This window comes from Gymnogyps californianus, chromosome 3 (assembly GCF_018139145.2).
Source record: "Gymnogyps californianus isolate 813 chromosome 3, ASM1813914v2, whole genome shotgun sequence".
NCBI lineage: Eukaryota > Metazoa > Chordata > Aves > Accipitriformes > Cathartidae > Gymnogyps > Gymnogyps californianus.
The window spans coordinates 62,332,470-62,344,741 of NC_059473.1; the positions used below are offsets into that span (position 1 = coordinate 62,332,470).

Below are 12,272 nucleotides of genomic sequence, written 5' to 3' on the forward strand. Positions count from 1 at the left end.
ACATTTCTCTTATATAACCATTACGTTAGTTTTACTAACATTTTCTTCATGTCAGAAATATTGGAACTGCAAAGGGAAAATGTGGACTTAATCAATGGAATAATATAATTACATTTTAGATTAGGTATTATTAAATTCCAGGCCAGACACTCACACAGATCAGTGTCTCAAGCGGACTGTTGTGCTGTAAAGATGCAACCACCTGGAAATCCTGTCCCAAGTACAGACCATTGTTGGATTTAAGTTGTGTCAATTTGATCAGTTAGTGGTTTGAGAAGTTAAGATTTTGTCAGTCTCACTCATACTGAGAAGTATCTTAGTTCCTGCACAGCCTCACTGATTTAAAATAGAATATTTGTATGCAGATACGAGAGAGTAGGGTACTGTGTGAAATGATCTGCCCAAAAAATGTGACTGTTAATCGTGTGTATAAATGTATCCTGGATTGGGGCCTATATTTGTAATCATAAATCTTTCTTTTTTTGGAGCATTCCAATTCATTGTAATAATAAGCCTCAATTATTCGGTGGACTTCAAATAAATTACTTGTCAACTACCAGCTCAATTAATTACAGAATGTATGCGATGAACACTTTAGGTGTAATCATCCAGGTCTAATACATACTTAGAAGTATGTACTCTGCTTTCTAATAATTTTTAATTAAATAAAACATTTCATTCTACCTGAAATTTTTTTAAAAGTCTTTGTTGACCCAAAACAGTAGTAGTATTACTTGGCTTGGTCTCCGACGGGGACAAAATTTTGTTCATACAGCCTAGCTGGTAACCGCTTTCCATCTCTCTGCTCTATTTGAACCTGGTGTCATTTGGTTTACTAGAGAAGCTACTATCACTTTCTCAAACGCACCTGAACGTTTTCCTTTTGTGGTTTCTGGTTCCCACTGATACCCCAAAGTAAAGATTAGCGAAAACGTCCATGTTGGGGTTTTGTGTGACAGAATACAAATGGAATGATACTTGATTAATGATTTACTTATGTGTGTGTTTATTTTTGTATATTTACACCCTCTTGAGCCTCTTCAAGAAATAATGTTCTCAATAAGTTTTCCCATTTTTACAGTTACTTTTTCAAAGAAAATACCTTGCAGTGAAATTACACTGAAGGAAGAACCTCGGTTGCGATCACACAAGCTTGAAGCACTACGCTGAGAGGGTGTAACGGTAAAACAATGGAGCTTGTCACCCTTCCCAAGACATTCTCACACGACTAAGACGGCGCAGATGAAGGGTGCAAAGCCACATTCATTATTACCGAAATAAAATACAGTGGCATGTTACTATCTTGAGCCATCTAAACAAACAGGAAAAGGTGGGTGGGGAGAGAGTACCACAATTTGCATAGCCTGCGTTCCTTAATTTATAGCAGCACTTTAATGTGTACATCTTTGGTTCCTGGCACACCAACGAGGGATGCAAGCACATGAAACCCTCTAACATACCCCCAAATGCTTCAGGAAGCTCCTTGCTCTGGGTACCTCTTTGCTTTTCATAAAGATCTGTTGCTCACAAATACACTGGTAACCCCCATTCTCAGCAGAGTAACCACTTCCAGTCAGCACAGAGATGGATTGCCTTGTGAAATCTGGCAAAGAAAAAACAAGTCCTGTGCTGACTAACGGAGATAGCGCATGCTCTGTCTCTCTCTGCATTTCCACAGACTCTCCCACACTAGCCAGCTGTGAGGAACTTCGCTTTGCCATCACTCCAGTAACTCCTTGTCACATGCTCCACCACTGAAAGAAATCCCCAGTGGGTCATCTCTTCCACACTTGGGCTGCCGACCTGTATGTCAGGTGCACTACCTCACTGAACAGTGGCCTTCCCCAGTGGAGCAGTCCGTTGAAATGGGAGGGCGGATGCTCAGCTCTGGGGAATGCCTGGCTGGTGTCTGGACCGTCAGAGGGGAGCTGTGATGGCTTTAGGAAGCTTGTCCCTGCTATCGAACTAAGCGAACCGAGTTAATCCTATGTTTTCTGCCATAGTCTGGACTTTGGTGCTGTTCAAACAGCCAAATTTGCCAGGGTAATTCTTTCCCACCTGGATACTCGGAGGATCTCATGCCCAGACCTGTGGCTAATCTTGTGTCCACTCTTCCCCCCCAATCACTTAAGAATAATAGGTCTCTCAGTAAAGCATGTTGGAAAATGGAACTCCCTTCCAGTCAAAACCCCTGTGTCTTTACCCCACAGGCAAAAAAACCCACTGTTCTTCTTACAAAGGGAATTCCAGGGAAAAAAAAGGCATGTTGAGAAACCAAAACAGATTTCTCTGCTTCCTGGGTGCCCATCTGGAACAAACTTGTCATGTTCATTGTTTTTCCTCGGGGTGGGCAGTGAAACCGGCGGCAGCCATCCAGCTCGACGCCAGTAAAGCAAAGAGCTGGGGACCTCCTGTGCCACAGTTCCCTCTTCCCTCCCAAGCACCAGGTGCCTCAGGGAAGGGTGGGATTGAAGGAAGCTGTGAGGAGGTCAAAAACAAGAGCAGCCAGAAAATCATGGCTTGTCTTCTCAATAGCAGAGCTTAATCGTTTCTACAGAAAGGGCATTTCTTCCAGGATATCATTCTAATATAAAATTTCCTATCAGATAACCCTAGCAGATGTCCTGAACTGGGTTTTCCTGACTGCTTTGTGTCAGCGTGGGAGGGAACACATAGAAACTCACCTCCACGGTGATCTGGGACAGACAAGTCACAGAGAGTTAGGGATTATATTGTCAGTTGCAAAAAAGGACCTAGAGATCCAAGTCCCCTGAAATCCATTGCCCTGTGTATCTTGTTCCAGTGATATATCCCTGGAACTATAAGTATTCAGTGAGCTTGAACATTTCCAGTAAATACCTGGAAAAACACCATCTGGGATTCTCCTTTTTGATTTTCCTTTCCTTCCTTTCACCGCACTCTGCAGACGTTCCAGTCTGGAAGGAGTGAGTGGGGCTGCATCCGCAACCCAGCCTCAGTGCCTGCCTGACCTTCCGATCCAAAATGTTAACACCCAACTGAGGATCCATCTTTTCCCTTCTTTTCCGTTGTCGTGTTTGATATTTCTCAGTGACTCTTCCTAGATGGGCACAACAGTCACATTCTGCTTTCAACTCTACTCGGGTTCTTCACTGAGGAGCGACTCTGTGAACCCTGCTGCTTTCATTCCCGCCCCTGGCCATCTCTGGCATTCTCCCAATACGCAGTGCCCTGCTTTCTTGCTGTTTGACTGAAGAATCAACTCACGTATACAGAAGACTTTGAAGAATAGAAATGAAAAAATTTCTTTAAATAACCGTGGCTTAGATCAGGAGAGGCAAACAGATGAGATTCAGGGCTTCCTGCTAGCTCAGTGGTGATGGGCTCATGCTTCGTCCTGCATTCCCCTAGCTGCCTGTTACCAGTCTTCCAGCCATTTCCTGGAAAGCAACCAACTGATTGTGTTCCCACTTTGCTATGGCCATAAGCAAAGACAAACTTGGCTCGTCTGGCACCACTCTGCTGAGCCTTATCTGGACCCGATGAAGAAAGCTCCATCCTGCCTAATTCTTTGTATGTGGGCTGTAAATACCTGAAGATAGGTTTTGTATGAGTGAGGCGTCATGGAGGCTGTGACTTCCCTGCTATTGGTTCTGGCAGTCTCATGCCAATTCTCCATAACTCACTTTGGCAAGCTGGCAGCTTCCAGCATCTGAAAGCCGAAAATAGGAAAGGGCATTTGCAGGGCGGTGATATGATGTGTGCTTGGCTTTAAAAAGGATCACAAACTTAAGGCAGCGGAGAGCAAAAAGGCATACCAGTATCACCATGGATATGTGACATTAAACAAACCACTTGTCATGATACACAGCTGACTACTTGCCAAATGGAACAGGATCTTCTTATTATTCATTGTTTTGCCCTGCAATACCTGCACAACCACGAGAAGGGAAAAGTCTCCAGAAAGGTACTGTCACTTTTCTGACCATCCCTGGCCATTCTGGAGGTCCTGGTTCAACTGCAACTCCCAGACATCCACCTACTCACACGCATTTGAAGACCAAAAGGTGAAATCGTGGTGGGCACCCTACTTAATTGCTGCGGGAAAGGGAGCTGCAGGATGAGGTCACTTCCTCGAGGTAACTCTGACACTTGTAAAGCTTCCTGTCCTCCCAGGGCTTTGATTCCATCCCTGCTGTCCCTCACAGCTGGAGTGTCAGCCGGGTATTCTTCTGGCGTCTCCCACTGCCGCCTGCCCGCATGGCTTTGCTAAGGATTGCACCAGCCACGCAGGGAATTGCCCTTCTCCTCTCATCCGCCACACCTCGCTGCACCTGGGAACCCAGCTCTGCCTCCATCCCAGGGAGAGATGAGGTGGAACTAACTAACCCTCCTTTTGGTTTCACCTTCTTAGTTCACTGCAGCCAGGTAAGGGCCTAGCCCGCCCAAAAGGGGGCAAGAGGGTTGCCACATGGACAGCATCTTGAAGCATCCCATTTGCCCTCGCCTGTGCCTCCCCAAGGAGGACCTCCTGCACCGCTGTGTCCTTGTGGAGTGCATGGAGGAGCAGAAAGCCCATCTCAGCCTACATGATGGCCGCTTTGACCTCAAAAGAGGAGCACGCAATTCCTCCTGTCCGGGGAGGGTGTCCTGCCTACCGCTGCCCCCTCGGTGTGCCCGTGGGCAGCTGAGAGGGGGAAAGCGGAGAGGGGGAGCAGAAAGCCAGGCGAAGGCACTATTGAAAACAGGCCACCATCCAGCGCTTCCCTGCGGCAGGCCTCCCCCGGCCCCTCGGCGCTTCCCTGCAACTTCAGCACGGCTGCCCTTCAGCGAGGAGCTGGTGGAGCTGGAGCAAGAGGCAGGAGCGCTGGTCTCGGGGGGACTTGCGCACGCGTGGCCCTGCTGGGACGGTGCTGTGAGGTGGGACGCTGCCGGACACGGCAGGGAGTGACAGGAGATATGCCCAGCCACGGCGATCGCCTTTGCAAAGCGTGTACCCACCCGCGCTCCGCAGGTTCTGTTTTTCTTTGCCATTCCAAGAAAAACAATCATAAATAATGCTAATAAACTCCACCAAACCGGCCAAGGGCAAGAGTGGGTGGGCACTCACCCTGCACACCCCGGGTGGCTGTGGGGCAAACACGAGGGATGAGGGGCGGGGGGAAGAGCGTGCGGGCACCCCAACACACACCTCCCGCATGCGGTGCCCGTGTCTGTGGAAAAAGGTGGATCTCGGATCTCGCCTCCGGGAGAGGGGCCGGCCCCGATGGCGCCCACGCGGGTCCGGGGGACTCCCGCCAGCGGGGCCGGGCACCTGCACGGCGGCGGCGCCGGAGGGGCGGACCTCGCCCTGCCCGGGCAGCGCTGCCGTAGCGCCCAGCCCCACGCGTGTCCGCGGCCGCCGCGCTGCAGCGACACGAGCGGACGGGGCGCGAGGGAGCCCGGCGATGCCTGAGCGCGGAGCCGGCCGGGGCCGTGGGCGGCGGGCGGCGCCCTCCGCCGCTGCCGCGCCGGAGGCGGCTGAGCGGCGGGCGGGTTGCGCGGGGCGCTGCTCCCTGCCGCCCGGCCGCGGAGCCCCGCTTTGTTCCCGGGGGAGGCGCGGAGCGGGGCGCGCAGCGCGGCGCAAGCGACCCACGGACACACGCGTCGCCCAGCCGGGGGGAGCGGGGCGCTTGGATGCCTTCCTGAGCGGCCTGGCCCCTTCCCGCGTGTCTCCCTGCGCGCGTGTGCCCCTGGGCGGGTGCGCGCGCGCGCGTGGGTGCGCGCGCTGGGTGTTGGGGTTGGTTGGGGTTTTTTTTCCCTCTTTCTTTCTTTTTTTTTTTTTCTCCCCCCCCCCCCCCCGTCGCTTGCTCCAGGTTTTACTTCTGGTTGCCTGTAAGGGTTTTGCTCCTCCCTTCTGAAATCCTATATTAGCTGTGGCCAAAGCTGGGTAAGAAACACAGCTCATTGTTGGCAAGTGCCGATGAGCCTCGCAGAGGAGTGAAAAACAGCTCTGGGGCTGCGGCAGCGCTCACAGCACCGTCACGTAAGCGCCGAGGAGAGAAGCCGGGGAAGCCCTCTCTATGCTGGGTGACTTCTGCTGACTGATTTCACCGCCACCTTTGAAGCAAAAGAAGAAAGAAGCCGGGAGGTGAGTGCGGCGGTTCTCGTAGCTGGTGCCGGGTGTCCCTTTTGTGTGCAACAGGAAAAATGAGACTGTTTAAACACGCGAGGAAAGGTGTTTCAGCTGCCTGGCTTTACCTCCTTATCTGTGCGTTACTGTATCTTTAGGAGAATAATTGGGACTTAATTCCAAAAGTTGCTGACGGCGGCTAGCTGGGACTTCCCAATTCTTTGCTTGTTCCCCGCAAGTTAGCGAGAGTGCCGTGGAAATCCGCTGCCTTCCCTGGCGAAGCCGGGGGCTCGGGCGCCTTTTGAACGTGCGGGGAGGAGGCGGCTGTTGCCGTATGCAACACTTTCCGCTGATAGGTATGCACAAGTTGGAGTGGGAAGGCGTGTTGCTCGCCGGATTAGCGGAGGGGACCGGGATTTTCGTACCGCAGGCTCCCCTTTTATTTTTCCCTTTGTACTCCACGGTAGAGCCGCGGTAGGAGATTTTTTTTTTTTTCCCCCCCCGCCTCCCTCCCCCTGAGAACGAGAGGACGGCGGGACCGGCGAAGTCGTTTCTCCCAGGGCCAGGCATTTGCAGCCGGTCCGGGAGAGGGCGGCTGGATGTCCGAGGGTATATTTTCTTAATGTATTCACGCGCTAACTTTCCAGGTGGGCAATGGCAGACCACATGATGGCCATGAACCACGGGCGATTCCCCGACGGATCCGGCGGGCTTCACCACCACCCTGCGCATCGGATGGGCATGGGGCAGTTTCCCACCCCCCATCACCACCACCAGCAGCAGCAGCCGCCGCAGCAGCACGCCTTCAGCGCCCTGATGGGCGACCATATACATTACGGAGCTGGGAATATGAACGCGAGCAGCGGGGTGAGGCACGCCATGGGGCCGGGGAGCGTGAGCGGAGGGCACCCGGCCGGCAGCATGCCGCCCCCCGCCCGCTTCAGCGGCTCCCAGTTCATGGCCCCCCCGTGGCCAGCCCGGGAGGGCAGCTGAGCGCCAGCATGCAGCTCCAGAAGCTGAACAACCAGTACTTCAGCCACCACCCCTACCCCCACAGCCACTACATGCCGGACTTGCACCCCGGCAGCCACCAGCTGAACGGCAGCAGCCAGCAGCATTTCAGGGACTGCAACCCCAAGCACGGCGGCGGCGGCGGCGGCGGCAGCGGCTTGCCGCCCGCCGTCCCCCACGTCCCCGCGGCAATGCTGCCGCCCAATGTCATAGACACTGACTTCATCGACGAGGAGGTCCTCATGTCCTTAGTCATCGAAATGGGGCTGGATCGCATCAAGGAGCTTCCCGAGCTGTGGTTGGGACAGAACGAGTTTGACTTCATGACAGACTTCGTTTGCAAACAGCAGCCCAGCAGGGTGAGCTGCTGATTCATTTAAAACAAACAAAGGACTTTCTATCGGTGCGAATGAAAACATTCCCCTAGACACGGTGTCTCACTTTTCAGGGCTTGAAAAGGTGAGAATCTGGAAAGCAGAGTCAACTATGCGCTTGTATAAATTCTTTTTTTTTTTCCCCCCCCTTAAATCGCTGCCACTTTTTTTGTAGCTTTGACATTCACGTCCCCTCCCGTAGTAATAATTTCTAGCGAACTCTGCCTTTTTATGTTGGTCGCCCCCCTCCCTTCCTCGCTCTCTTAATTTCCTCGCAGTAATGTGCCCATAATTCCCACAGTGCTGAACTGTTAGATATTAATCTTGGCAAATTGCTTAATCTTGTGGATTTTGTAAACGATCATTTCCAATGACTTGAACTGCATTCAAATTCTGAGTGAACAGGGAAAAAAAATTGCATTAGTTGGTTGCATGAACTTTGAAGGGCAGATACTACTGCACAAATGCTGCCATCTTGCTTAATTTTTAACTATGCATTGCAGTGCAGACTAATAGGTTTTGGGTTTTGTTTTTTTTTTTTTTTTTTTGAATACGCTAAACTGGAAGCTTAACAGATGTGGGCCAAACCTTTCCAGATCAGGAAAAGTAATACTGTTACTTAAAAAGTCTGCTACCCATTCCCCCTCCCCCATATGTACAGACAATAATATGGTGTGGATGGAATGTTGACTAGTGGCAAACATTTCACAGATTATTTTTTTTTATTTTGTTTCTGTCTTCAGCATTTTGACACTGAGCTAATATAGTTTATTCAGTACATGAAAAGATACTACTGTGTTGAAAGCTTTTCAGGAAATTTTGACAGTATTTTTGTACAAAACATTTTTTTGAGAAAATATTGTTAATTTATTCTATTTTAATTTGCCAATGTCAATAAAAAGTTAAGAAATGCTTTAGTTTTTCTAGAAGTCATTTACCAGTATTTTTCTTCAAAACTCTTCCCCACTGTCCCTGGTAAGTAGAACATCTATCTGTACAACCGTGTTGGTGTGCAAAAAGACATTCCAAAATAGAAGGTACACTACACCCATATATATGTCATGGTGAACTCGGTAGGTGGGCGGGATTTGAACATACTTACAGCATAAAGCCTCATACGTAACATTGTAATAATGCCTGTCAGTGTGGTTTTATGAAAAATAAAGTTGCCAAGGCGCAACTTTTTTGTGACTTGCCAACATACTTGCTTTAAATGTAGTTGTCCAGAGTTATGATGCATAAAGTATTTATTATATTTATCTATTAAACTTGTAATTTTATAAATCTGCTTTCATTTATATAGTAGACTTTGTTCTTTTGTATTTTTATTATCTCACCTGGAAGAGCTGTGTAAAAAGACCAAGCGCTTAACGTGCAAGTATTTGTAACTTGGGAAGGGAGGGTGGTGGGTGTCGTCCCGTCCCTGTCACCTCACAGGGTTAACACAGGAGATTGCTGCATCAATCCAGATCTGCGTCGCACCAGGACCGATGGTGTTTCATTTCCAGTGGCTTCGGAGAAGGGGCATATATCCTTAAAATATTCCACCGTGGGACATCTCTGACCCCTCTCTCCCAGAAACTGCTACCAGCTAAAGCCACTGAGACAAATCCATACACGTCTACTTTAAATATTTGGGAGAAAAATGCCCATTATAAGGCAATTGATATCTTGCTCCTTTAGTGCCAACTGTTGCAGCCTTCTGCCCCCACTCAGCCTTTGGCAAAGCTCCCGCACAAGTTGTTACTTCAGTGAGGACTGCCGGATCAGGACCCTAATAATACATGTAATCCCGTTTAGCCACGCTTCCCAAGTTCCATACAGGAGCAATACCACCGTGCTTTCTTTTTGCTTACTTTTTCAGCCACATCTTCTGAATTTATTAGGAAGAAGGACAGCATGGTGGATGTAGTTAAATTTTAAACCTGGGCACGTAAACAGGGGAGGATGTCGCCACACAATGGGAGAGTAAATAGCAGTGTCTTGAGTCAAGCTGGGAAATTAAACTGATTACTATTGCTAAAATTGTCCCAGCTGGTGAGAAAAGTGATACTTGGCCTTCTTTGCCTTACAGACATGAAGCAGCTAATATGTTTTATCAATGTAAAAAAAAATGCTTGTATTAAAGTATTAGCAAAAGCAGAAAGAAGGAAGTGTACACTTCTGGGAAAACCTGAAGACAAAATGCTTGCTCCAGGCGGTAACAGCCTGTTCTTAGACAACTCTCAGCACCCAAGAATTTAAAAAAACAACCTTCTGGCTTCAGCCAGTGATCGCTAATGTTTTGTGACAGTAAATTTAACATCAAATGGCAGTGAATCATAACTTATCAACTCACCAATAACATAAAAGAGTGTTTAGAAGAATACAGCTGTAGTTTTAAGAGCCATTGCCCAACTTGCCACTATATAAATCCTTTTTCCATTTTAAGGCGGTTTGATTTGCACACGTTGCATTGCCCTCTTCTGCTGGGGTTTGGGAGGGTGATTTTTCTGATTCTAATCAACTTCTTATAAAACAGACAAATTACGTGTATACCAAATTGCATAGAAGTTTAAAGCCTCCACTATCTCCTAAAACAAAAGGGAATACTCTCACTTTAATGATAAGCACTTTTGCTTCATAAAGTTGGTTAAACAACAGATTCTTCACAGTTGAGACATCACTAGTTAAGTCTGTCAACATTAAATCCTTCCATATAAGCTTTTCCAAGAATAGGCAGTTTCACGGGCATGCTGGTAGAGTCTATTTGCGTACAACTCCTTGTAAAACTCCTGAGAGCTGCTGCCTCTAAACAACAGCAGCTACTGAAAGCACTGGCTTTGGGCAAGGCATTGTCAAGGAGTTTTACGATTTCTTAAAAGTAGACCCCGGGGGAATTTGCACAACAATCATATTGCCTCCCTTGTCCCTTAATTTCTAATGAAGAGTCAGATCCCAGTGGATAGCACAACTGCATATTTTCTTATTCATAATATCATCCACCAAGAAATATTGGGGGCCTGACCCCCATCTTCTCGACGTGAACCCCTTGGCAATGCTCCCACTGGCTCACATAGTGGAAGCAGTAACAGGCCTTCAAGTAGATCCTCTCTAGCCTCCACACTGTTTAGAAATACGCTGAAATAATTTATTGTTTGAACCCAGCGATTAGTGAAAAATGCACGGTGACCCAGTTTTCCAGCTACCGCCAGATCCTCGCGAAGGACGTTGCCGTCTTGCGTCCCATTAAGTTGCTTTCAGTACAGGAAACTTGACCTCTGTACTTTGGCAGTTTTTCAAGAACTTCCAACATGGTACATGAGATCTGCTCCTCTTTAAGCCACGGCCATAAATAGACGCGCTGCTTTATTTGGAAGGGAGATCAGCGCTAAGCCGCCCCGCCACGCAAGACACGCTCGGCGGAAAATTAGGTGCTGATTAACGCCATCCTCTGCCTTTTTCCCCGGGAATAACGAATTCACGGGTGGGCGCTGGGGCGGGCGGCCGCGGCGGGGCAGCTGCTCCCTCACCGACGGGGCTCCGCCGCCGCACGCCGGGGCCGGGGTCGCTGCGGGAGGCCCGGCCCGGCCCGGCCCGGCGCGGCGCGGCTCCCGGCGCGGCTGCCGCAGCCACCTGCGCGGGGCGGCCGGCGGCGCCACGGCGCCCCCTTGTGGTCGGTCGCCTTCCCTGCCGCCGCCCTCCCGCGGGCGCTGCCGGGCTCCGCGCAGCCGCCGCCGGGGACGAGGGGCCCGCGGGGGCCCACGGGGGCCGGGAGTCCCCCCCGGCCCCGAGCCGGGGAGCTTCGTCCGCGCCGCGGCGTTGGGCTGTGCGGGGCGAGAGGCCCGCACCGAGGCCTGTGGGAGGGAGAGGAAGGGCATGGCCCACGGCGAGGGGAGCCGGCCATGTGCCCTTGCGGCGCCGGTGCCCGTCGCAGCCCTGCCCGAGGCACCCCGGCGGGCCGGCCGGGCGAGCGGTGTCCGCATCCGGCCGCACGGCACGGCACGGCACGGCCCCGCACGGCACGGCACGGCGCGGCGCGGCGGCCCGAGGGGGTGCGGGGCCTCCCCAAATTTCTCGGCGTGGGTTTAGAGAAGAAGCAAACAGACCTTGTGAAAACATGCCTGTTGGTCTCAGGTTTTATTTAAAAAAAAAAAAAAGTTACATAAACGAGGATTATCCCCTGCTTATCTTGTCTTGCTAGGGGGATTGGAAAATTCCAACATCTGGATTTGCAGAGTTCCTTTCGTTTGTTTCTTTTTTTAGTTACTGGGTTTTTTTCTTTCCTTTTTCCCCCAGGAGATGTTTTCCACACTCCAGATCTGCTAGATGAGTTGGATACGAAGCCCCGTGGATGGCTGCTGTTTGGCTGAAGGCTATTACATGTGTCTGTGGAGCCACATAGTCATGCTTCTTCAGTGCATGGGTAGCTTCTGCATCAACATCTTGCTATAGGAGCCATTCTGTTCCTCCTGCCCTCTGCCTCCGCTGCCTCCTGGCTGTGTGGCACAGCAGGGCTTAACGTGTGAGCTGGTACCCAAGGGATCAATACCCACCCGTATTAGAAACCTCAGCAAAATCGGGGTGGGCACAGGCATGGAGGGGAGGGAAGTGAAGTCAGAAAAAGCAGCGCTTGTCCCTGACCCTACAGCTATCCTTTCTGAAGCCTTCATTTCCTCCAGAATACTCACTGCTGGGCTACTGCAGACAGGAATAAGAAATGCCAATGTTACGGATCTGGGCTACGCGCACTGACCTTAACCTGATCTATTTCTGTGTCATCACTCATAGGGATAGCAGTGTGAACAAGGACTAAG

General features: G+C 50.4%; 1 protein-coding gene across 1 annotated transcript; it reads left to right on the forward strand.

Annotated features, from left to right (window-relative positions):
* Window positions 1-6,143: 6,143 nt before the first annotated feature.
* CITED2 (Cbp/p300 interacting transactivator with Glu/Asp rich carboxy-terminal domain 2) lies at window positions 6,144-8,774 on the forward strand. Its single transcript, XM_050894053.1, is given in 2 exon segments — window positions 6,144-7,046; window positions 7,049-8,774. Coding segments are annotated over 2 exon segments (726 nt in total). The 5' UTR covers window positions 6,144-6,745; the 3' UTR covers window positions 7,474-8,774.
* The last annotated feature ends 3,498 nt before the right edge of the window (window positions 8,775-12,272 follow it).